The following is a 26,623-nucleotide window of genomic DNA, read 5'->3' as shown; positions in this document are numbered from 1 at the left end:
TCCCCATCTCTGCTATCACTGATATAGCGACTAACGGTTATAACGAGTAAATTTTGTCAGTCCCTTGATGCATTAGCATTAGTAGGGCATATGATGCAAGAAAACAGGCTTATATAGCATCAGAGAAAAATAAAAAAATGCACCCTTCCCATTTCACTCATCCGTTCACTCTTCATGTTTATCTAGTTCTACCTTGAATTATTTAAGTTGCTGAACTCCACTACATCAGATGGAAGTTTTTTCTAGCTATCAACCACCTGCTGGCTAAAGGCGAATATCCGCACATCTATTCTACAATTGTTTTTCCTCAATTTGAATTTATGTCCCCTCAGGTGAGTAATCCCAGCAAAGAGTAAGAATCCCATTAGCATTGAGCTTGCTCAATCTATTCAAACCTTATACACCTCAATTAGATCACCTCGCAGGTGCCTGGTCTCCAGAAGCTGAAATTTGCAGGACTTAAGCCTTTCTTGGTAGCACCAAGAAAGGCTTAAGACCTGTATACAGTACTCAAGGTGTGGCCTGACCATTGCCTTATACAAGGGGACAATCATTCCCTTATCCCTGCTAGCAAAATTGCTGTATGTCATTGACAAGACACCATGAGCTACACTTGCAGCTTTTTTACACTGTTCAGAAAACTTCATATCTGACTGCACAGTTACTCCCAGATCCTTTTCATTCTCCATTACCCTGAGTAGTACCACAAAGTTGATATGATACTCTGCAGTTGCTGCTACCCATAATCAGTACTTTACATTTGTCAATGTTAAAATTCAGTTGCCACCTCTGAGCCCATCTGCTCAACTTTTCCAGATTCTGTTGCATTAGCGTACTATAATTACTGTCATTAACAACCCTGCCAACCTTCATATTGTCTGCAAACGTAGATATGAACCCTGATATACCTTCATCAATATCATTGATAAATACTGAAAACAACAATGGGCCCAACACCAAACCCTGGGGGACTCCACTAATAACATTAGTCCACAAAGAGCAGTGTCCATTGATAACTACTCTGTCTTTTCCCACTCAGCCATCCTTTTAGCCATTGTAGCAACTTGCCCTTAATGCCATCCTGCTCCAATTTGTACAGTAGTCTTCCATGTGCCACGGTATCAAAAGCTTTCCTAAAATCCAAGTATATGGTATCAAAATTATTCTTTGCATCCAATTCCTTTGTCACCACATCATAATATCCAATTGAATTTGTCAGACTAGACACTCTTCCCCTTAACAAACCCATGCTGTGTCTGAACTCTAAATGGTCTTGTCTAGATGATTCTGCTTTACTTCCTTAACCAGTAACTCCATTGTTTTCCCTGGAGCCGAAATCAAACAAGACGGTAATTACTAGTGTCACCCTTTGATCCCCCTTTGTGAATTGGGGACAGGGGAACCTTCCCAGAGTCCAAGGAAACTTTCATAATTATGGCTAAGGGTTTGCTTACTTCCTTTGCTGCCTCCTCTAATATAGCTGTATCGATCCCATCAATTCTGTTCTCCCATGAGCCACAACACTCCTGCTGCCTTGTGCCGTTGCTTCGCTGCTCTGGGGCATGATTTCCGTTTAAATACGATTTAATTAATTAACAATGAAAATTAATAAATTTAATTGATGTTATTTACTACACTATACTTGACTATACAATACTATACTAAGCTAATGCAGTAATACGTATTCTACTATATGGTTTTACGTTATACCTTAGCTATCAAATTCGAGATATATGTTATCAAGTTATGCTATACCATAACGATCACAATGCTAAATTAGTTATATCCTTAGCTAATATGCTTGTTATAACCAAGTTTGTCTGTATTACTTTTGTATTGTATTATTTTTACCGTAGTGCTTTTTATATACCTTTACACCTCATATTTAACATCTTAATGTAGTAGCCTCTTTATAGGCTATAATGCATACTTCGTACTGTTTTTATTTTGGCTTTCCATTATGGGCTAAGCTGCCAATGTGCCATTAAACACAATCAACCAACCAACCAGTCCATCTATTCTCATCTGTACATCAATGACTCACCTATGTGAGTACAGCAGTGGTCTTGCCAGCATAATTTCTCACTCTTATTCAATAGAATGCAGTATATATACTGGTGAATTGTTTGCTATAAGTCTCACACTAGATCATATTGACAAAACTTCCCTTACAAAAAAATATCATTTTTACAAACTCATGTTTTACGACGTTTTACAGCCAGAAGACCATCCATATCTAAGAAAAATTCTTTCTTTCTTATCTCACCTGAGGACAAAACAACAAAGAGTTAAGACTCGCTTGATTTCCCAGAGTTACTGGAATTTCGGGCAATGAACATTTTGACAAGCTGCAAAACAGCCGTCAAATGTAAATTTTCTCATGCATGAAGTTCATACAATGACTTTACCCATTTCATTTTAAAAGCCTCTTAAAACACAGGAGCACAAACTTGACAATTTAAACAAGTAAATCAACTGTTTGATCTGGTTTAAGAACCAGATTAAACAGCAACCAAAATGCTGATCAAGCTTCTGTTCAGACACAGAGGTTATCCTTGCTCAGCTTTGTGTTGTACACACACACACACACACACACACACACACACACACACACGCTTACCTCCTAATGAAAGATCTTCCACAATGCCTTTAGTATCTGACTTGAAGCAAACAATCATAGAATGCCCAAGTTACCAAATAGGCCACTAATCAGATTTCATATCACATGCACATGAACCATTAACTCTAAAATTAATTCTGCTAGACTTAAATGAAGTCTTTGCCTTCCTTAGTATAATAAATCTTACCAGCCTTCACCAACATAAGTACAACATAACTGTTAATAGCAAAACCTAAATAGGTGCAATATAATCAAAGTAGCTTTGAAACTTTGAACCATCCCTCATATTCACCAGATCTAGCACCATCACCTATTTCCTAATTTGAAAAAATAACCTTTCTGGCATCCATTTTCCCCAACAATGATGTCATTGCTGCAGTGGATGCATTCCTGGAGGCCGAAGAGAAGAGAAAAATTTCTTGACAGCAGCTGGAATCAGTGAATTGCAGCATCGGTGGCAGAAGTGTATTGGCGCCAAAGAGGATTAAGTTGAAAAGTAACCTGTTGCTAGACTCCGCAGATAAACCCTCCATACTCAGGCCACGAACTTTTGAAATGCTCCTTGTATGTTATGATACTGTAATATAACATCTCAACTCAGAACCCTTGGATACTCTATTGGCCTTATTTAATCAATTTTTTTTAAACTTATGTACACCTTCATGGTGATATGCAGTTATCCTTGCATTTCCTAAAACTTTTATAGACCCTTCTCTTACACATAATTCTGTCAGTTTCATTGGCCAGCTTCTTAGATGAAATACTTGAATGAATGGTGCATAGGAGATTATCATGTTTGTTGGAAATCAAGAATGTCCTTTATCACCCCACCTATTTGGTTTCAGGAAAAAAAAAAAAAAAAAAAAAAAAAGGTTGAATTTTGTTTTATGTGTAGAATTGAAACAAATATAAGTATGTTCATTTATCAGAAAGCAGCATATGTTGATAGCGTCCTGGATCTCCAGAAAACATTTAATACAATATGGAGATTGGGAATCCTGCAGGGTTTATTTGAGGCGGCAGAGAGCAGTTTCCTCATTTCATTGAACCCTCTTTCTCTCAGTACTCTTCAGGTGCAATACAGGGACTATCTACATGTACAGAGGGAGGGAGTCCCCCGGTCTCTGTATATTAAGTGTAATAACCAGTGGTGAGCTCTGAATATTTTAACTATGGGCTTGCAGTTTTGCTGACTTTTTGATGTGAAACACCCTTGTGGGTATCTACTGAGTAAATCTGATTGGTCATGGAAGTTGAATCATCCATGTGTCCACCGGAGGCATTCCCATGCTCATCCACTAGTCTGTGATGAGCACTCACTAGTCATGTGATTAGAGCTCGTGAAGCATTTTTCATGACCAGTATGATATCTCAAGTTCTAACTTTTTAGAATTTTTGAATAGTATGATGTCACAATCATACTTTCTGCAGTTACTACTGCAGTAAGTATGATTGCAACAATACAAGTATTTGTCAACAATTTCTTTTTCGGTCTTGCATTTTATTTATATTCCATTGTTAGATGCCCCCAACAGCTGCGTATGTCGATGCTGTTTTCCAAAGACATTTAGATACCTTGAATTCGCAACTATATGCCTCTTACTTTAGTTATCATAAATCCATAGTATCTTGTATTCCAGAAATTATGGAAATTTGTGAATGAACAATAAAATATTTACAATACAAGAGCTCTTTTATTTTGTAATCAATATATAGAAATCAAAATACAGATAGTTCTCGACTTTACGAGTTAATTTGTTCCTAGAGTGCACTCGTAAAATGGGAATTTATTTCCCATAAAATGCAAAGTGCAGCCATTATCAACCCACTGCAGGATGGAAGCCTCCTCAACAATTCATGCTGAGGGAAATGGACCATAATCTGCCACTCTGGTCCATTGCTGGTTGGCAGATCGACCGTATTTAGCAGTCAGGGGCTTGAACCCCGGTCTACTCAAAGAGCGTGTGCTACTGCACTCCTGTTCCTGACCACTCAGCTACGGAGGCCCATAGACAATGTTAAAAACAGGCGTTACATTATCAACAATGAAATTAGTTAGCTAATTATTTTATGTTTAAACAGTGATTGATTTATCCAAAGAAATGAAAACGTAACCTGTAAAATCAAGCAAATTATAATAATAAAGAAATTATTTATGACTTGCAAATGTTAAAGAATGTTTATTCTTTTCTTCATCATCATCATTGACTAAATGTACACTCGTTGATCACTCATTATTGGCTCAGCACTCATTGGTTTGTTGCACAAGGAGTTGTCTTCTTCAGAAATGCTTTGAGGCGTTTATTTCCAAGATAATCTTCTCTTTTCTTTATAAATTTCAATAGCATGCATAAGCATTTTTTAACAGAATGCACAAATCAAATTGCAACTAATACGATATGCGCGGAGTAACAAGTTTATAAAGCTTAAAAAAAAAAAAAGGAATGAAGAGAAGATTCTGAAAATTTATGTTTTTTATACGATTGAAGATTTCAGTAAGGGGCAAACACATTTCACCATAATAATGTAAAAAACCCACACAATTCCAGCTATCGGTATTTTCCCAAATGCAATAACATCGAGTTTTCTACCCATTTATAATTGCTTGCAGTAACAGAAAAGCCCAATAAACCAGAAAGTGCAAATTGTTTTTATTGTTTTATGGTTGTGACTTCCAGAAATGTGCTTTAGAAAAATATCATAAAGCCGTTCAAAATTGGTTCTTATAACATATAACGATGAAAGTGTAGTGCGTTTAATGATTTGAATTGGTAACAATTTACACTATAAAAGCAACCTTTTAGGGAATTATATAGCGAAAATTTTAACTTCCGAGGTTGTGGAATGAATTACCAAAAAAAAAACGTGTTATTGGGTTCACGTTACGATATTTTCACAATAATATGGTAACGGATTGATGTCGTAAAGCGGGGTACACTGTATTGTATAGCTACACGCATGGTTTGAAATGTGGTATTTATGAATGTTTAGCATTAATTTTTTTCCCCCCAATTTAATGTCATATTTTCGATTTTGTTGATATTTGATACTAAAAAAAAAAAAAAAAAAAAAGAAAAAGAAACAACTCATAAACCCTCGAACTCGTAAAGTGAGAACTGCCGGTACCTAAAAGAAACTCAAGGGATGTTTCACATAAAATCAGCTACCGTGCATTGAGGCTATTATCCATATTGGGAATACACCTTAATCTACTGACTGGCTATAGAAAGAATACTGACTAGCGTGACTTCTCGGTAGTTGGGATAGGTGGCTGCATAGGTTTTACGAGCACCACTAACATTACAGAGCGGTAATCTCTTTAACCCTTAATTTGTGCTTTCTAACTGCCTAAAGGCCAGCCAGAGGTGGGAACAATGGGTACAATCTCTTGTAATCCGTTTGTATATGGAAATTTTCTTTGTTCTATGGAAACTATTTTAAATGTAATTACCAAGGGGAATTCAAAAATTCGCTATAAAGAAGTTTGTTAAACAGAGGTACGACTGTAATTAAATCAAAAGTGAAGCAATTTTAAAACACATAACTGGCTGATTGATCATTACTGGGGATGGGGCTCAACTTGCTCCACCGTAGTTCTGACTCTGGATTCTCAATAATTGAATTCAGGATTTCATTTGTAAAGTAAATGATCGTTTCAACAATTGGCTTGCAAATTTTCAAAAAAAAAAACATAACAATGGACTCTTGCAAGCCCACTATAGCTCATCGTGGGCTTGCAAGAGCAAGCCCACTATGAGCCCAAAATAGATACTTCATAATAACCGTATTTGTCTTTAGAGTGAACATTATAACAGATGCCCTCTCCATCAATCACGAAACTTGAATACCATTTTGTGGTAGTTCCAGTTCACCATAAACAAAATACAAACGTGGAGTTGAAATAATGGAGGTAGGATAGCTGAGGAAAAAAATCAGTGGTTATACACTTCAGTAAAATTCCAGTTTAATCAATATATGTGGGAATTTCTTAAACAATAAAAAATTCTTTTGAAATTTGACCATCAAGGAGCTAAGCAATTTATTCACTCTACTAAACCAAATTAGCTTTTGTGTTCATTTTAAAAAGAATGGGTCTCTGAATAGCGAATTTGAGTGTTTTCCAGTTATATTCTTATTCTTTGTCTTCATGATAAAAAGGTTTAGAAATGTAACCATAACATGTATAACCAAGTATAGTCAAGTTTGTTTTAAAATGTTGCTTGAAGATAGTGCAGTTTTTTTCAAGTATAAAGATAGTGTTTGATTTGGTATGATATTGGTGAAGTCCTCAGAGCATATCAAAGACAGTCACCTTGTTCAAATAGAAATGTATTAAATATTGTAATCATTTCGGCTTCCTAATGCCTAGATGCAGATCACAAGTAGCGATTTAAAAGCGATTCATTTTTAAAAGTGGGAAAGGGCTTTACAGTCACACAGTATTTGTTGATAAAGAACTTAAAACTTTTAGTTGTCTTCAAGTAATAGATGCTGTTTGATGGTTTAAACTGCATTAATTAAAATTATTTTAACTCTCACACACTCATCTTGGCCTTAGTAGTCATTTGTTGTAAAGTTTCCATCAAGAGATATCCTCAAATGTGCATGGATGACAGGTGATAAGTAACATGCATGTAGCAATTATAACAAGTTCTGCTAATGGATGGCTTGTAATTGACTCATTCCCTTTTACATTTAACTTCCATATAAAAAATGCTTATTTTCTAACTTTTATGAAAATTAGTTATCACTTTTTTCACCCTAACACAACTGATGTGCTATGAAATTTGTCCAGATTTGCAATTAATGTAATATTTAATTTAATAAGTTAATTTCATTTTATGTTACAAAACATTTAAAACTATTATTATTTAATTCTGTCCACTGAGTTTGCTGGCACTAACTATGTAAATAAGGCTGGAGGGGGCTGTGATTGGTAAAAAAACATTGTTACCATATGTTTGACTCTAAGGAATAATTAACTATCAGATAAGTAATAAATTAATATTAACTCTGTTAAGTAATACTTTACTGCAGTTGATGTAAGAATAAAGTTTGTTGAATTAGAGGGATTTTCTGGATAAATTTGCTGTATTGAATGTATGTTAGAATTTTTATTCTGAGCAGTCTTTTAAGAAACTGACCTCAAAGGAATAACATTTATAGAAAAACTTTAAACTGTTTTTTATTTCTTGATAACTGAAGTTGTGTGTGCGTGTGTGTGTGTGTGTGTGTGTGTGTGTGTGTGTGTGTGTGTGTTGAGAGAGAGAAAGAGTTGGAGAGAAAGAGAAATATATAAATTATTCATAAATAATTGTTTCTTAAAGGAAAAACTTTCAAATGATCAGAAAAAGACAGCAATCCAAAAATGCCCTTCACTATTAGAAGTTGCAGGACATACTTATTTCTTTGGTGGTTTTATGGTTGGACCTCAGGTTGGTATTCAATTCAATTTAATTCAGAGTGAGCATTATATTTCATGTACATGCTATACAAGGGCTATTTGAAAAGAATAATAAGTTTTTTTTTTTTTTTTTTTCTTTTTACAAAAAGACATTTAATTGGAGAACAGTGAGATCACACAAATGATGGCATGTTAATGAACTAATTTTTGACACAGTTACTTATGACATTCAGACATTTGTTCCAATGTCAGTTAAATTTTATTGCTATTTTAAAATTTGGGAACATTGCCATTCAACCAGGTTTCAATGCACCATTTAACTTCATCACTGAATTGGTTTGCTGCCAAATGTTTTTTTTTGCAGAGAGTTAAACAGGAAAGTCAGATGCAATGTTTCACTATTGGGAAATGCCCAGTGTCTCCCAAAAACAACTGTTACCTTACTTTTCAAACTGCCCTTATGTTTAAAAAATCATAAGTTCAAATGTACCTTTTTAGAAATGCCAACTTCATGTACCCTGTTATAACAGCTTAGGACGTGTTCTTGATAGAACTCATTATAGCTCAGTATAACTGAATAAATCAAGTATGATGGCATATGATTTATATTTATGTTTCAACTGAAGAAGTTTAGACTAATTATGATTGATAATGTGGTGCTCATTTTGGTAGTCTGACTGCTTCATGTGAGTCAAATTCGGCTGCTCATTTGAAATTGAAAATGAGCTTAATCTTTCAACAGGGCAGCCTTCTGTAGGGTAATATTGTATTTAAATGTTATAATTAGTGGGCTTAAATATACACTAAAAAAACAATGTTTACCAGAAGCAATCTGGATTAATATATGTTAACTTACTAAAAAGTTTGTGGAATCAAAAAATGATAACCATAATATTTATCAAACATGTTAGATGTCTGGAAAAATAATACAAGATGGATAAAAATGTAATTGTATATGCAATTCTGCCCACACTCAATGGGACAGGTCCTGTGTGCTAAGCAATTTGTGCCTGAATGATTTCTCTGAGTTTCACTGTAGTTTTCTAAAAAGCAAATTCTAGTTCTTTTATGTTCCTGTTGTTAATAAATCTTTTTATTTAATAGCAGCCCTTGTTTCAAAAGTACTGTTAGAGCATAAGAAAGGAATTTCACCTTTATTACTAATGCCTACCAATTTTTGCTTCGTCACACCAGGCACTGCTCCTGCCTCCCTGTGAAAGGACTTGGAAACCTTGGGAGAAAGGTTAGTCTGTTAAGGGCTGAAAAGAGCTAACATAGATCACTAGGAAAGTTATCCATCACTTGAATCTTTGGGTCAACTTCTTTAGTGGCACATTAAATCGACTTTGACACATCCTCTCATTCTGAGACACAAAACAGAAATATTCCAAAAGGAATTGCCACTGTTCCTAACAGTACATATTCAAACAAGCCAAAATGTCTGGGTACACTTTCTCTATTTCTTATTCAGAAATGTCTAAAGGATGCTACTGAATCACCTAAAATAACAGAAGACTTGGTTTTGGAGATTTACTCATAGAGACTATAGATGCTTTGTAAATACTAAACTGTAGATACTTTGAAGCCTTACTCAGAATTTCAAACTTTGCAGATATTCCTGTCACATTTACTCCACATGCACCCAAAAAGTAAGTCCCATTCACATATGCATCCTGTATGAATGTAACTTACTAAACATTTCCAAAAAATTAGTCCAAGAACTACAAGAACAGAAAGCTGTACATGCAAAAAGAATTAAATAAAGAAAGACTATGATCTTGTATGTACATGCAGTGTTATATTGACACTTTTTTACACTAATTCTTTCCACTACAGTTAAGGCTGGATACCTGAATTGCCATATACGACCTTATGTCTGTAATCCTGTTTGGTGCTTCTAGTTCCAAAAAAAAAATTTTTTTTTTTTTAATGAAAACCCCAAACAAGAGAGGTATTAGAACCTATAGTACTTACTACCGTGCTTGGGTTAGATTGGCCATGCTCAAACGATATGCAAGGTGGACTTATTGTACCCCAACTGTGGATCCATGGAACACAAGTAGACAGACTGCTAAGTGAAACACCTGTCTGTCCAGACTGTAAGGGTAGTCTTGGAAGGCAGGTAAGAAAATACAAAAATTTAAAAAAATAGAATATAAAATAACTTACCAAGACCTTAACTGTGAAACATGTTTTAGTCAGTGTACCCAAATACTCATATGCAACTGAAACACAAAAATACATATTGGAAGGACTCAAACTGAAGTGTCCAAGTTAGCAGAACAGCCCAAGCAGTGATTGGGCTGTTCTGGTAACTCCGCAGCATTCCCTCAAAGAACACGCCAAAAATCAGACAGATAATATCCCAATCATGGTAGCACCAACGACTATATCAACCCTTTCAGATACTGAGAGATTGAAAAATCCTAACTTCTGAAAGATTTTAACCACAGATATATAGCAGATGTTAAGCCTGTCAGAAAATGGAATATAGGTGTGAGAGCATGTGTTAAGCAGCATGAGGTTGTGTTTCAAGAAAAGGATTCTATTATACATCCCTGGTTGTATTATACACCCCAAATTCCAGTTCTGCATTACTTATATCTGTGTGACACCACGTCTCTGACATCCCAACAATATCTGCCTTTGATGCTTTGAGCAATACCTCAAATTCATCAAATTTATTTACCAAACTCCCAGCATTGGTGTACACGCAAGTATACATGCACCTGTTCTTTTTCTTAGCTACCCTAACACAACCCATGTGTTTACTTGTCCCCCAATGACTCCCAGCAGTCTCTGAAATATCCTGCATCTTATTTTCCAAGCTGCTGCTCATTCCAATAGAATCAGTGCAAGAATCACTTTCACCTCTGCAAGTGGCTACTGTTAATCTATTAGTCCTTGTATCCCCCTCCAATCTAGCAGTTTTCCGACCCACCTGACACTGCCTCGATAGCATCAGCAAACATTCTTGCACCTTTTATATTTAAGTGTATCCCATCCCTGTAGAAGCAGCCTCCCCTGTTAACAAGTAGACCAGGCTGAAAAAATTTCTACCCCTTGAGCCTTGCACAATCTTTCCATGGCCGAATTGATTGACAGGGCTCTCATCATATACTCCCTCCTATCGTGTCTGGGCAGAATTGCAGACACTTTCAAATTCAACCCTAATTCACGCCTTTTTTTCAACAGTGACCTGTACTTGTTAAGTAATTCTGCCGGTCTCCTACTTTTTATATCATTAGTGCCAACGTGTACAACTATATCACCTTTTGTGCCCTTAAAAGATGTTATCCTCTCCACAACGTCATCAACCTTTGCCCCTGGCAGACATACTCTGGTCCTGTTCCACCTATCCTTTTTACAAAGCATGTTTCCCGTTTCCCTGACAATAGAGTCACCAACAACTACTAGTTCCTTTGGGACCAGCGCATTCTGCCTTGGGGGTTGCCGCTGTGTTGCGTGATGCCCAAGTGCAAGCTCTGGCGTTGATGTGGGTAGCTGAGAGCTGATGGGCCCCTCAATTTTTTCCTTCGACGGCATCCACCCTGTCCTTCAAGCTCTCATATAGGCCCATAACAACGTTGAGTTGTCGCCTGATTTCCTTACACTCCTTGCATCGCGCACATACAAAGACATCCCCCATGGCAGTATCATGTCTGTCCCGTACCTGACTGCTCCACAAACATCAAGCAAAGGGTGCTGTGATTCTGAGGGAAACTGCCCCCCCTCAGTTCACCCCTGAGCCACAGCATTCCCAATTAGATTGAGCCTTTTGCTTTGCTGCTCTGGTCTGAGTCATGATTTCGATTTAATTTCAATAAAATTTCAATTTCAGTACAAAATTAAAACCCTAAACTTTTATCCCAACACAGTTATAACGCTATATTTATGTTTCAGTATCGAGTTTTATCTACGAAATCCCTTTATATAACTTCCGTATCAAGTTAGGTATTAATTATTTATTTTTGCTAATTTACGCCACGTAATCTAAGTTGTTATATGTATATAGTTAAAAGTACAATTTAATTGACAATGAAGTTCAACAAGATTAATAGATTTACTGATTAATTGACAATATTATATTATGTACTATACTATACTAAGCTTATGCTATCTAGTTCGAGATATTTTGTATCGTGTAACAATGGCGGCAATTTACGAACGGTAAATCTACGGACAGTTAAGTATCGATTAACTTCCAAATCTCGCTGTCTCAATTCAGCATAAACTAAGGATCCTGACTAGCTACTTACAGAAAATAATTTGATATAACAATTGGTTAATAAATCAGCTAAATATGGTTAAAAAAAAAAAAACCTCTCGTTCAACGGAGCTGCAACTTGTAACACGTTTTGATACCCTTACCGATACTAAGTAATACCTACAAAATCTCTATCTAAGTTAAACTTTAAACTAAGTATCGTAACTAGGAATATAAAGCTACTCTAGAAAATAAGTTAATATGCCAATTTAAGCTAATAAAACAGAAAATAAATCAGAAAAATCTTCTCTGTTTCAGGAGCAGCAATAAGCAACGTCCACACAGGCTACTCTCGTTAGAAGTAGGATAATAGGAATGTTCGTTTCACCCTGCTAATTGCTGGCAACTAGCAGAGTGAATAAAACTTTGTAACTATCACATACATTTATGCATATTTAATTCAATATATATTAATACAACTTTTTAATACAACTTATATTTACTCTTGCATCTGTCATACCTATTTATTAATTTTGCATTCACTGAAACCATTTCGTCAACTGTACCTTTTTTATATGTAACTCTTTAAACATTACCTTTATAGAGTTGCATTGAACACACACACACACACACACACACTGTGGCGACTTAATTTACACAAGGGCTGTGTTCCGGAATGTCACACTCAATTCAAATTCATGCGTAATATAAATAATCACCAAAATTGTAATGATATGTCCATGAAAGTAACTCTTGGATCAACATATATGACCTGTCATAACTTTTAAGGGCACGAGGGTTTTGATAGTGGTAAATGCACACAGGTTTCACTTTATGACCCTCCATATTCGCACCAAACAGAAGTGTTAGACGATTTTTCGCAGCCTTAAAACCAGACACAGTCTTCTCAGCAATGGAAATATAAGTGCGATTAGGTATTTTTTTCCAATATTAATCTGTGTTGTTGAAGTTGAATATCTGTTTGGGTATGTACTTCCCCTTCTCTGTGATCACCTTGAGTTTTGCATTGAATTTATCTGCTGCATTTTTATTGGCCGATGCAGCTTCTCTACACATTTTCACATTATGAAAACCATATCATTGATGAAAATTTGCAAACCATCCTGAACTTGCTGAAAAGGACTTAACTTCCCCATTTGCATGTTCTTCTGAATCATCATAAAGGCTGTCAGCAATTTCTCTTGCACTTGTTCTTCTAGGTTAACATGTTTTTTATTTTGGTCACTCATCCATTTGGCAAGCAAGCATTTTTTCCGTTCGTTCCATCAAGATTGACCGAGCATATGACAACTTCTGTGCAGTTAATGGTACACCACTCTTAACACTTTCTTTAATTTTATCAGCATTATCTGCAATAGTACGTAATGTACTCTCACTCAGAGCATGTTTAATGCATGCTGTGCTCTCACCTCGTTCGTAGCACTTAAACACTCCCAGTTTCATTTCAAGCGAAATCCTTGAGTGCTTACCATCACTTCCACTAGAATTATGAGGATGCTTACTAGCCATATGGGTAATAATAAAAACAAAAGTAAAATTGAGCGAAAAAGAAAAAAATTTGCACTTCCAATAGATGACTAATCAACAATGTTAAGCAAAACAAAATGAGAAAATCGCTGGCTTCTAGTTGCGTTTTCGGGAAATAATAGTTGCCATGTGTTATTTTAAATTTGTGTAATTTAAACACAAAAAGTAAGAAGGCACTGTATATAATTTTTTTTGTATGTCTTTTATAATGCTTATTATTATTAGCAGCCATATGGTGCAAGGAAGCCTGAAGCTTATGCTGCACCAGCCAAAAAAAATTTCTGAGTTACCCTGAGAGAGAGAGAGAGAGAGAGAGAGAGAGAAGTAGAAGGGAATCGCCAAGAAAGAGAAGAATGGAAGAGTTCAGAAGTTCATGTTTCTATTTATGTCTAAAGTATTTTTTGTTTTATTTTTTAAAAAGGTGAAAAAAATTTTTTTTTTAAATTTTATATTTTTAAATAAAACCTGTGATGTATGTACAATATATATAACAATCCATGAAGAAAATATGAAACATTGACACTGTTTAAATAGAATTCAAATAACCCAAAAATTTTCCAAAAATTGAGGCCACTGTCACTGCTGTTAAGATAATTTTCAGTTTTAAAATTAAAATATTGGCATTGTTATTCAATTAGACTTAAAAAAAAAAAAAACCCCGAATGTTTTTCCGACCATGAAAAGAAAAATGGACACTTGTCAAGTGAGCCACTACTGTCTTTATTACACTTTGGTATGCAACCACCACCACCAAATTGTAACCTGTTTTTTGACCTCTCTAACCAACCTTTGTGGCTTTTTGAGTTCTATTTGGATCACAAATATTCCAGAAATTGGATCTCAGATGTGAAGTAAAATGAGCTGCTCCACATACATGTAATATACTAATTCTCTAATATCTTTGAATATGGCTGACTTTTCAGAAATATTTTTTTCCAAATACATGATTATATGCATTTGCATATCTGCATAATCAAATGCATATTGTAGCGATTTTAATGATTTGTGCACATATTCCATGCAAATATTCCAGGAAACACCATATTTTCATCCATTGCCTTTGATGGCAAAATACACTAACCTGTTTACCCATGTCAATTTTAACTGTGATATTTTCAATTACTGACATAGGTAAACAGGTTAGTGTGTTTTGCTTTAAATCTTGTGCCATCAAAGGCAATGGATGAAAATACATTCCTTTAACATGTTTCATAACAGTTCAGTTTTGCTATAAAAAAATTGCAGAATGGGCATTTGGAGAATTTGCATATCTGCATACTAGGTGGTAGATGACTCTTATCAACCAGTGAAATACCACCACTTTGCTTATTGGAGGCTTGAAGGTGGAGCCCATGTTTAGTCTCTAGAGCAATGTTCCGGTCAACCCTTCCCTATCTCTTCCATCATGCAGTATGATTGATGACCTTGGAGGTTATGATGAACATCGTGGCAAGATACAATATTCCTTACATTTCGAGGGTACAGCTCTAAAACGTGTTTGCAGGCCAGCCGCTAGTTTGTACACCGGACCGAACCTATTGGTAACTCTCTAGGAGGCTTCCGGATCAGCTAGTGTATAATCTTGCTACCTCTACTCTGCCAGATAGTGACTGGAGGGAGTCCGAGTAGTGTGTATGCGGAGGGGGGGGCCATTGTCGAGGCCACATTATGTCAAGGATCTGGGTATATTCTTATCACGTGTACGCCATATCCAAAAATTTCATTACTTCATACAGCATGTCCCACCCACTTTTTTTTACTATTGAATACACCATGAATTGTCAAACTAATAGAGCAAGCTTATCTACGAAAAGATCTAAACCTTCCAAGCACTTCCTAATTCATTTCACAAATATCATCATCATCATCAGCCATTTTCAATCCACTGCAGGATGAAGGCCTCTCCAGCAACTTTCCAGTTCCTTCTGTTTTGAGCACTGGCCATCCATTTACTACCCACAAACTCATGAATTTCATCTATCCATCTCTGCCTTTGTCTTCCAGGTTTTCTTCTAGCTCCTCTTGGATACCATTCTGTTATTTTCTTAGTCCACCTGTTATCATGTCTTCGAGCTATGTGTCCTGCCCAAGACCATTTTAGTTCTTTAGTTTTGATAAGAATATCCTTTACTTGAGTTTGCTGCCTAATCCATGTGTTTCTCTTCTTATCTAACAGTCTGATTCCCAATATGATTCGTTCCATTCTTCGCTGTGTAGTTCTCAGCTTCTCTTCCATTCTTTTGGTGAGTGCCCAAGTTTCACTTCCATAAGTTATTGTGGGGAGTATACATTGGTTCATTATTTTATGCTTCAGACAAACTGGGATATTGTTCTTCAGTATGTGACTATATGGTACCCAAGAGGAGCTAGAAGAAAACCTGGAAGACAAAGGCGGAGATGGATAGATGAAATAATTGAGTTTTTGAGTAGTAAATGGATGGCCAGTGCTCAAAACAGAAGGAACTGGAAAGTTGCTGGAGAGGCCTTCATTCTGCAGTGGATTGAAAATGGCTGATGATGATGATGATGACTATATTTCCTGAATGCTATCCATCCAAAATTTATTCTTCTCTTGACTTCCAGCCATTTATCATTATTACAGCTAATAACTTGTCGCAGATAAGTATATGACTCCACCTTTTCAATTACTGCTCCTTCAATCATTATTTCCCTTTCTGTGGCATACTTGTTCATCATTACTTTTGTTTTAGTCATATTCATCTTTAGTCCAAAATCCTTACTAGCTGTGCATAACTGATTAAGATTTTCCTCTAATTCTTTGGGATCGCGGCTTATGACCACAATGTCATCTGCAAAATGTAAATGGTTTAAGTACTCTCCATTCACATTGACTCCTTTCTGTAACCAGTCTAATCTTCTGAAAGCTTCCTCAAGGGCAGCAGTAAACAGCTTCAGAGATATTGTGTCTCCTTGTCGAACTCCTTTCTCAATTTTAAATTTCCTACTGTCTTTGTCTAGTCTAATAAAGGAGGTAGAACTCTCATATATTTTCTTCAAAATCATAATATATGGGGTATCAATGCCTTGTCTTTCCAGTGCCCGAAACATTGCCTTATGCTGTATGGAGTCAAATGCCTTTTCATAATCCACAAATGTCAGGCGTAATGGTGTTTTATATTCATTTGCATTCTCCATTAGCTGTGATATTACGTGAAGGTGATCCATAGTTGAGAATCCTGTCCTAAAGCCAGCTTGCTCTTTCGGTTGAGTCTCATCAAGTATTCTTTCTAATCTGTTAGTAATGACCCTTGTGAACAACTTGTAGATGTGGGATAACAAGCTAATTGGTCTATAATTTCCAATTTCTGATTTATCTCCTTTCTTATGCAGCAAAACTATGATTGCATTATTCCACTGCTTAGGTGTCACACCTTTTCTAATGAACTTTGTGAAGAGCCTTGCCAGTTTTTGTGTTATGTCTCTTCCTCCCAATTTTAACAACTCTACAATAACTTCATCTTCCCCCGGGGCTTTCTGATTCTTCATTTTCTTCAATGCATGTTCTACCTTATCAGGAAGAATATCGGGTGTGTCGTATGTGTTGCTACTTTGCAATCCATCTTCCCCACTGCTGGCATCATTCCCCTGCTCCTTGTATAATTCTCTATAGTAGTCTTCTGCTATTTGAATTATGCCTTCTCTGCTGTTTATAAGTACACCATCGCTATTCTTCAGTTTCAGTATCATTTGTCTTTCTGTAGTAATTTGTCTTTCATGGCTGCTGATTTAAATCCTTTGTTTTCCCTTAATGCTTGTTCTACTTTTCTTGTGTTAAATCTTCTTATGTCATTAGAAAGCCGTAACTTTGCATAACTCTCTCTGCCGTAACTTTGCATAACTCAGTATACTTAATTTTCTCCCTGTCAGTGTTTTTCTTGCTCTTCATTTGTCGTCTTTGGTTATTCATGACAAGTGTTTCTTGACTAATTTTTTCTTCTTTGGATTTCTTTTTCCCTATAGGTTTCTTGGACTTTATCACTTTCAGAAAGTTGTAATATTCCTCATCGATATCTTTGTCCTGAGCAGTCTGCAGAAGCTCAAACTTGTTCTTAAGTTCCAGTACATACTGCTTTTTCTCCTCTTCTGTTATCTCAAAGACCTTTGTATTATTTACTCGAGTCAGTTTTTTCCTTTCTTTCCTTCATCTATATCAAGTGTACATCTTACCATTCTGTGATCACTTCCAACATTTACCTTATTCAGGACGGTAACATCATTCTCAATATATCTTCTGTTAGTGAGGATGAAGTCTATTTCATTAGTAGTTAATCCATTTGGACTCTTCCATGTCCACTTTCTGTTCAGCCTTTTCTTGAAAAAAGTGTTCATTACTGACAGTCCTTGAGATTCTGCAAATTCCACAAGTCTTTCACCTCTTTCATTTCTTTCACCAATTCCAAAATTTCCTATAGTTGCCCTTTCTGCACTGTTTTGTCTTTTTCCAACCTTAGCATTGAAGTCTCCCATAATAATAGTGTAGTGGGTTTTCTGCTCATCTAGAAGACTCTCAATTTCGGTGTACATTTCTTCAACCTCTTCATCATCATGGCTCGATGTTGGTGCATAAATCATTATAATCTTTAGCTTGTACCTCTTAGAAATCTTGAGTATTAGTCTTGACACCCTTGGTGATGTACTTTTGAATTCCAAAATGTTGTTTTTAAAATCTTTATGGACCAGAAACCCAACTCCACCTTCACTCCTTTCACTATTCCCATTGGTGTACAGCAGATTTCCACTTGATAAACTTATAAGTGATTCATTTCTTCTTCTTGTTTCAGTCAAACCAATGATTTTCTAATTCCTTTTCCAGCTCTAATATCCTGTCTTCACCGATGAGCGATCTTACGTTGTAACAGGCCAAGTTCAGTTTCCGTGCATGGCAGCCTGGTCGTACCCAGAGATTCTTAGCACCCTCTGCTTCCACTCTGATCCTCTCTCTGCCGTAAGAGGTGAGTGAAAGCTGCTGGGGACTGAGGGCCATTTGTTTTGTAGTGCTGTCATATGCTGGAGGGTTTGGTCTTTTCCTCTTCACGCTGACCAGGCGTCTTGAAGAGAACCACTCTACACGTTCGTTGCCACCTAAGTGACGTAACAGGGCTTACCATCGAGAAGGTGTGCATGAGTGGATTTTAGGGAGGCAGGCCAATCGGACTTCTCTTAAATCTTCTGTAATAGAGAGATATTGGATCCATCAGTGTTTTAGGCTGAGTGTCTGATAACACACAGAATACCTGTTCCACTCTAAGCCCCTTCACAAATATATGTGGTCTCAATTCTAATCTCAACGATGTCCATTTCCACTTGCAGTCTGCCAAACCCCATGTCCTTTTTCTGACAGAATCTCAGTTATCGGTTGATTCAACTACTGCTCATCTCAGATGCCCAAATTATTCGCTGTATGATTCCTTTCGCCTCAAAGGTGGTACTTGTACATACGTCCGTTCTGATATTCCCTGTCAGAGACTTGGCAATTTGGAATCTCCTCTCTTTGATCTTCTCTGGCTTAAAATCTCTCTACCTCGTTGTGTCAAATTCATCTGTTCTCTCTACCGTTCTCCCAACTCCACTAATCACTTGGAGCTCTTTGACTTCCTCTCTTTGCAACTCGACTTTCTCCAGTCCAACTTTCCTAACAGTGAGGTAATTTTCCTTGGTGATTTTAATGTTCACAACTCCAGCTGGCTTCCATTTTCTAGTCACACCGACCCAGCAGGTCGAGATGCTGAGGCTTTTGCAATTGCTAATGACCTAGCACAGATCGTTCATTTACCTACAAGAATACTGGACAATCCTAATCATGCAGCCAATACGCTTGATCTTTTTCTCACAAACAACCCTTCTAAGTATACGGTCGAAGTGAGAGGTCCTTTAGGCACTTCAGACCACAACTCGCTGATTGTGTCTTCTCCAATGGAACCTTTATCTCATGGCTATTCCCAACCTCGTGCTGTTTGGCCTTACAAGAATGCAAAATGGGATGACCTGCGAGACTTCTTTTCCTTGGTCGGATTACTGTTTCAAAACTTGTGATGTCAACGTTTGCTCAGATCGTGTTAGTGAAATTATTCTTGCAGGAATGGAATCCTTTATTCCGCACTCCACTTTAAAATCTCGTCCTTTATCTAAACCTTGGTTTTCCAATAAATGTGCTAAGGCTGTTCAAGAGAAGAATGTTGCATATCGTAATTGGCTTGTTTCTAATTCTTCAGTTTCATTTTCTGCCTACACCAAAGCTCACAACAATTGTAAAGCAGTTATTAATCAGTCCAAACTAGAGTTTGAACAGGTTAAGAGTAGAAAACTTGCTTCTTGCCCTAATGGTAGCCAAGCATTCTGGTCTCTTGCCAAAGCTATTGGCCGCAACTTTTGCCCATCTCTGCTCCCACCTCTGTCCAAACCAGATGGTTCTGTTGTCACTTCTGCTGTCACTGATAAAGCTGACCTGCTAGCATCCCATTTTTCTCCCAGCCCATGTATTAATGATCTTGGTAAAACACCTCCCACCATTCCCAACACGCTCCATTCAATGCCTCCTCTGGTCTTCCGTCAAAAGGATATCACAAGGATTTTGATGAATCTTGATGCAAGAAAGCTCCAGGTCCTGATGGTATTTCTCCACTCGTTCTCAAAACCTGTGCTCCTGAATTTACTCCTATTCTTTGCCACTTTTTTTCACTTTCTTATTCCAAAGGTGTTTTTCCTTCTGTTTGGAAATTTGCTCATATCCAGCCAGTTCCTAAAAACGGTGACAAATCCCTCCCATCTAATTATCGTCCCATTGCAATTACTTCTAATTTTTCTAAAGTAATGGAGAAATCAATTAACTGCCAACTCTTAAACTACCTAGAAACCTTCCGTCTGATCAACGATCGCCAGTATGGATTCCGTCAGTGTCGATCCACTGGTGATATTGTGGCTTATGTTACCCATTTATGGACTAATTCAATGGAAAGGTTCGGTGAAACGCAAATAGTTGCTTTTGACATCTCAAAGGCTTTTGATCGTGTTTGGCATAAAGGTCTTCTAAACAAGCTTCCATCTTACGGTTTGCCAACTGTTTTTAGTAATTGTTTATCCAGTTTGCTCACTGAGGGTGATGGTTGATGGCTCTCTGTCTTCTAACTTCTCCACTAATGCCGGTGTCCCCCAAGGTTCAGTTCTTTCCACCACTCTTTTCCTCTTGTATATTAATGACCTTCTTCCACTGACTGGAAATCCTATCCTAGTTTTGCTAATGATAGCACATTGCATTCCACTTTCCATTTTGAGAAACCTTGTCCTGCTCAATCAGCTTCAACTTCTCAAAAATCTGCTACCAATCCTTAAATGCCGATCTTCAGGTAATACCTCCAGTGGGGCAAAGAGTTGATTTGAACCCTTCTAAAACAGTCTTGTCTTATATCTCGCAAAAAGGATTCTTCTGCTCCTATGCTTATCTTTAGTGACACTCCGATTTCTAGGCAAAATGATATATCTCTTTTGGGGATTACCCTGACTTCTAATCTCTCTTGGCACAAGCACATTACATATATTGCTTCCTCTGCATCTAAAAAACTTGGTTTTCTCTTTCGCTCTCGGCGTTACTTTTCTTCCAAACAGCTGCTCACTCTGTATAAATCGCAAATCTGCCCTGCCATGGAATATTGTTCCCACATCTGGGGTGGTGCCCCCAAAACCTCTCTCAGGCTTCTTGATTCCATTCAGAAGATGGCAGTTAGGTTAATTAATGATTCATCTCTAACAGAGTCTCTTCACTCGCTTTCTCATATACGTACTATTTCTGCTGCATGCCTCTTCTACAGATACTTCCATGGGCACTGTTCTTCTGAATTGGCTTCTATAATTCCCACTCTCTCTTTCAAAACAGTCCGAACACGTGCCGCCACCAGCCAACATCCATTTACTGTCCAACTTCAAACTCACAGAACCAACTTTTCATCTTCCTCGTTTATTCATTCAACTGCTGTTTTCTTGAACAACCTTCCTTCATACATATTTCCTGAAAATTACAGTCTACAGAAGTTCAATTTCAATGTCAACAAATATCTTCTTTCATCTTCTCAACCTCCACCCAAGCACGATACTAAGTACTATAGGTTCTAATACCTCTCGTGTTTGGGGTTCACATAAAAAAAAAAAAAAAAAAAATGCATCTAGATGTCTGCTGATGAAAACAGTAAGTGTTTGTGTTCTTATATTGCAAATTTGGTGTTTGGAAAATTGGATGGAGAACCTTTTCATCCTCATTTGTTTCCTGGAAGTTTTCGAAAACACCAAGCACTCCATAATTGCCAAATTTGTGCTTAGTTCTGTGAAATTATTATGCCAGATCGAGAATTGGTCCTTAGTGAAGAATTGATCAAGAATTGGTCCGCTAACCAAGTGAAGACTTCGTTAGCGATGATGCCCAGTGTGTAATGAAAGCAGCCTTACAGTTTTTCTGTCCAAATCTGACCTACGTTATTTTCTTAGTCTGTGGCTTACATGAGCTTCCAGAAACAATTCAGTAGAATTTTGGTGAAGTCAATAAAATTATTTCTTGTGTAAAAAGAACATCAAAAAGACCCTATGTTCATGGCTGTTTACAGATATAGGAAATCTGGCCTTCTCTTTCCACAGAGCTTATTTTGGCCACATGGGGAACATTATGTGCAGGATTTATGCCGAAAACATTGATTCCATTAAAAGCTGTTGATGCTTTGGATACTGCAGTTGTTGCATGTGTCGGGGCTCTTAAGGCATTTCTCTATGATGTCTTTCTCATCTGATTTCTCACCTTTGGGCAGCATGCTGCTCAAGGGTGAGATTGAGTTTATCTTTTGCTGATTTTCAAAAGTTTTTATTCTTGCCCCTTGTTCCAGTTTTTCCTTTCAGCATGAACATACTTTCCTGATTCATTACTCTTTTCTTTTAAGATCTTAAACATGTCATACCTACCAGTTCTTTGTTATTATATCTCTGTTGTAAGAAGGCTGTTGATAACTTTGTGTGATTTCAATTTTTTATGTTCCATGTAATTGAACATAAGTTGTAATTGAAAATGTACATGAAAATTGAACATGTAATTGAACATAAGAACAAGAGTTGTGCTCCTTGATATGATCTCCTAAAACATCATTTCAGAACAACTATAATTCTCAGCATTTTACATATTATTTATGTAAAAATTCTTTTATTTTATTTTATCATTTTTTTTCTTTGTTTTTAAACCCATTGTTTTCTTTTTCTACTAGGCAGTCAAACCAGGGAGGGGGGGGGGGGCGTAAAACACTAGATCAATGTTTCTAAACCTGTGCCACGAGTATGCTTCAAGTATGTCACAGAAAATGCAAATAAAAAAAAAATAATAATAATAATAAATCAAGTTTTATAATAAAATTTAATTCAAACAAAAAATTCATTTATTTACGCTGAACCGGTCTGATCGCTTTCTGGAGGTCAATGTGACATCACATTTTGATTCCTAGTAATAGATCTGTTCACCTGTACTACACTAATAATAAGTGAATTATTAAATATACCCAACAGAAATAACTTCCCATTTGTGAATATATGAGTATAGTATTGATTGTAGTGTGCCACAAGTTAGCATTTTTAAAAGTGTGCCACAGCTACAAAAAGGTTGAGAAACACTGCACTAGATATCATGGCTTTATTCCTCTAATTTCTTCAGTATATATTCTTGTATCATTAAAAATTCAGACAATTTAAAAATCTGCATTTGGATAACTTACTGCTATGCAAAATAAATTGCCTGAATGCATATTAAAATAATTGCATACAGTATAACAAAAAATTAACACGTTTGAACATCCTTAAATGTTCCCTATATACTGTCTTACCCATTCTGTTGCTTACCTCTTTTTTTTTCATATTGGTTTGTATATAAAAATAGAAATGATGTAACATTTATTTTACCTTACTCTCTGTTCAACTTAGGTTTAACTTTCAGGACGCGTTTTTTTTTATGTTATTTTCTTATAGTTTCCAATGAAGCGATACTTGGATTTTATAGAAGGTAGATTTCCAGGTAAAGATAGAGGTGGAAAGCCATCATGGTAAGTTTGAATAGATATTGCATGTTTCATACTTTAAAAAGAACCTTTCCTAACTTTAATATTAGTAGGATTAAATCATAAGTAATTTCAATTTGTAAACATAATATGCTAACGCCAAACAACTTAAAATTATATAAGGTGTATTATCTCACAAATGCACCTAGTAAGAGCAGTTTCATTTGAAAAATAGTAATTTGTCATTCAAAAAAAATATGTGAAATCCAAATAGATGGTATTTCCAATGAAAGATTGCTATAAGACAGAGGAATCCAATTCAGAATTACTCACAGACAATGCCAGCAGACTTCAGGAACTTTCAGGCTGCACCAAAGGTTCTCAGGCCACACCTGTGCTTGAGAACTCATTGGCTATATCAATGTGGCATCACTGAAATAAATTTGAGATGCCAATCAAAGGGTTCTGAACTGGGGGAATAAAATTTATTTAGACTCACGTTAGTTGCACATTGTTGTCCCCTTCAAATTATTGTTCTCGAGAATTTATACACTGATTCCAGTGCTTCTCCCACTGAAGCATCTTTGGAACCCTTGTTTTGTGGTGCTGTTGAGTACCTTCTGCAATTCAGCTTGAATCTCTTTCTTTGAGTCTTCATCCTTTTAATTGGATTTTTCATTTTGTGGAACAGGAAGAAGCATGGGTGGGTGTGAGGCAATTGTCATTTTGTTCTTGGCTGAAAACTGTTGAACTGTTGAAAGCATAAGGACTGGCTCATTGTCATATGCACAAGCCAGTCCAGTGCACCACTTGTGTGGATGTTTCTCCTAACATCCTCCCTCAAATGCCTTAGGATCCTCGTGGAGGATTAGTGATTTACAGTTTGTCCTAATGGGAGAAAACTCCTGATAAACAATTCCCTCATTTTTGAAGAAAACAATCAGCATGCGCTTGACCTTGACCTGCCTTGCCATTTTAGATGTGAGATGGACTTTTCCACTGGGAGGACTACTGCTTTGTTTCTGGGTCATAAACCAGAAACCCAGCTTTCCTCCGTTATGACCTTGGAAAAGATATTTCTGTTTTTTCTGGCTATGCTTCCTGGTCCCTGCATACAGAAAGCCATTTTTTTTTTTTTTTTTTTTTTTCTGTTTGTGACTCAGCAGATGGGTACAAGTTTTGCAACAAAGTGCCTCTTGTTTAAATTTTCAGTTAATATGCATTGGCTTGTACCATACAATAGGCCTAAAATCTCACAGATATTGTTAATATGCCATCTGTTCTCATGGATTACTTGATGCACTTTTTAACATTTTTATCAGTCTAACTTGATGATGCACATCAAACTGGATTTGAGAAACAGTTTGAGTCAGGAAGGACCATGCTTCAACTACCTTTGTACTAAATTCCCATCGATCATCCAAGAGAAACTAATACAAGGGGAACTTAAAAAGGGGAATTTTTGGGGAACTTAAATTCACAAACTGATGTGGGACTGAGATTTTGAGGGAACTATGAATAAAAGAGGAAAAAATGGTATGGATTAGCTTCAGGTCTGTTGTTGAGAACTTTTTAGGATAAAACAAGAATCCAGACTACACCAATATAGTTTAAAATATGTTGGGAAACTTCAGGAAGCTAGGCTGCAACATGAGTGTCAAGGTTATATTTCTTACACTCCCACATTGACTACTTCCCAGAAAATCTAGGAAATGTTAGTGAACAGGGTGAGAGATTTCACCAAGACATTAAAGACATGGAGAGGAGAGAGGTGGAATGTCAACATGGCTGACTGCTGGATGCTGAAGAGGGACTGTAAAGTAGAAGGACCTACAAGAAAGTCAAAGTAACGAAAATTTGATCCATCATAGATCAGTTTTTAAAATGAGAGGACTGTTTACCAGACTTCCCTTTTTAATAGTGTTTTTTTACATGCATTTAAATATAAAATTCTGATAAAAGTAGCATTTTGTTATAATTTCAATGAAAAAATTCTGCCCAAATTAATAAAAATTTGTGAAAAATCAAATTTTATTTCGTGATATTTGAAGAAACCTGATGTGATGGAAACAAACAAGTTATTTCTGAAATCAACATTAGAAAATGATTCAGAAACACCCTTTTCTGAGAAAACAGTGAATTATTTTCAAAATGCAGAATAGTGATTCATGAGGTTTAAGTACCTTATCGATTTTAATCCTCTGTTAAATGTTAACATTTCTTTAAGTGTAATGTCTCTTGTTGAAAATATATGTATTATTTTGTATGGTCAGTTATTGTATTTAATGCATACATAATTATTATATGATATTGAATAATTTTTTATTTTATTATAATCATGTTTTAACATGTTAATAAAAAAGATTCCTAGGGCCTCCATTTTTTTTTTTTTTTTTTTTTTTTTAAATCATATTTGTGCCTTTTAGGCCATTTTACATTAAAGGAAGACACTGTGACAAAATTGTGTCGTGAAGCCTACTAATGTCAGGTGAAGAAAAAGCTTTTTAAGATAATCCATAATGCAACCTTGCCATATTTTCTATTTATGGGAAATGTTTTCCAAAGTTGTATGTATTTTTGCTTTACGCATTGATTTCCAAGGGCATATTAAAAATGCTTGGTGAATATAGCAGACTCTCCTGGAATGGTTTAATGATTGAAATTAGGAGATATATATTTTAGAAATGAACAGCCAGTGATTTTGATATATTGTAGAAATTAGCAGCTAGTGATTCTGATTGTTATTTGTGTTGCTTTGGAATTTTTTACAACTGTGTATAATTTTTTGGTGGAATTCCAGTATTGGT

The 26,623-nt window shown here is 36.3% G+C and overlaps 1 protein-coding gene across 2 annotated transcripts in view; it reads left to right on the top strand.

Moving 5' to 3' along the window:
* Positions 1-26,623, top strand: part of nes (lysophosphatidylcholine acyltransferase 3 protein nessy) — a 546,012-nt gene that overhangs the window by 270,933 nt on the left and 248,456 nt on the right. For both annotated transcript variants that reach the window (XM_090382308.1, XM_090382309.1), the window contains exons 6-7: positions 7,948-8,055; positions 23,788-23,861. In XM_090382308.1, coding sequence (XP_090238434.1) covers positions 7,948-8,055; positions 23,788-23,861 — 182 coding nt within the window. The remainder of the gene's footprint in view (positions 1-7,947; positions 8,056-23,787; positions 23,862-26,623) is intronic.

Source organism: Mastigoproctus giganteus, chromosome 10 (genome assembly GCF_048544385.1).
Source record: "Mastigoproctus giganteus isolate SK-2022 chromosome 10, ASM4854438v1, whole genome shotgun sequence".
Lineage (NCBI taxonomy): Eukaryota > Metazoa > Arthropoda > Arachnida > Uropygi > Thelyphonidae > Mastigoproctus > Mastigoproctus giganteus.
This window is presented reverse-complemented; position numbering and strand designations above follow the sequence as displayed.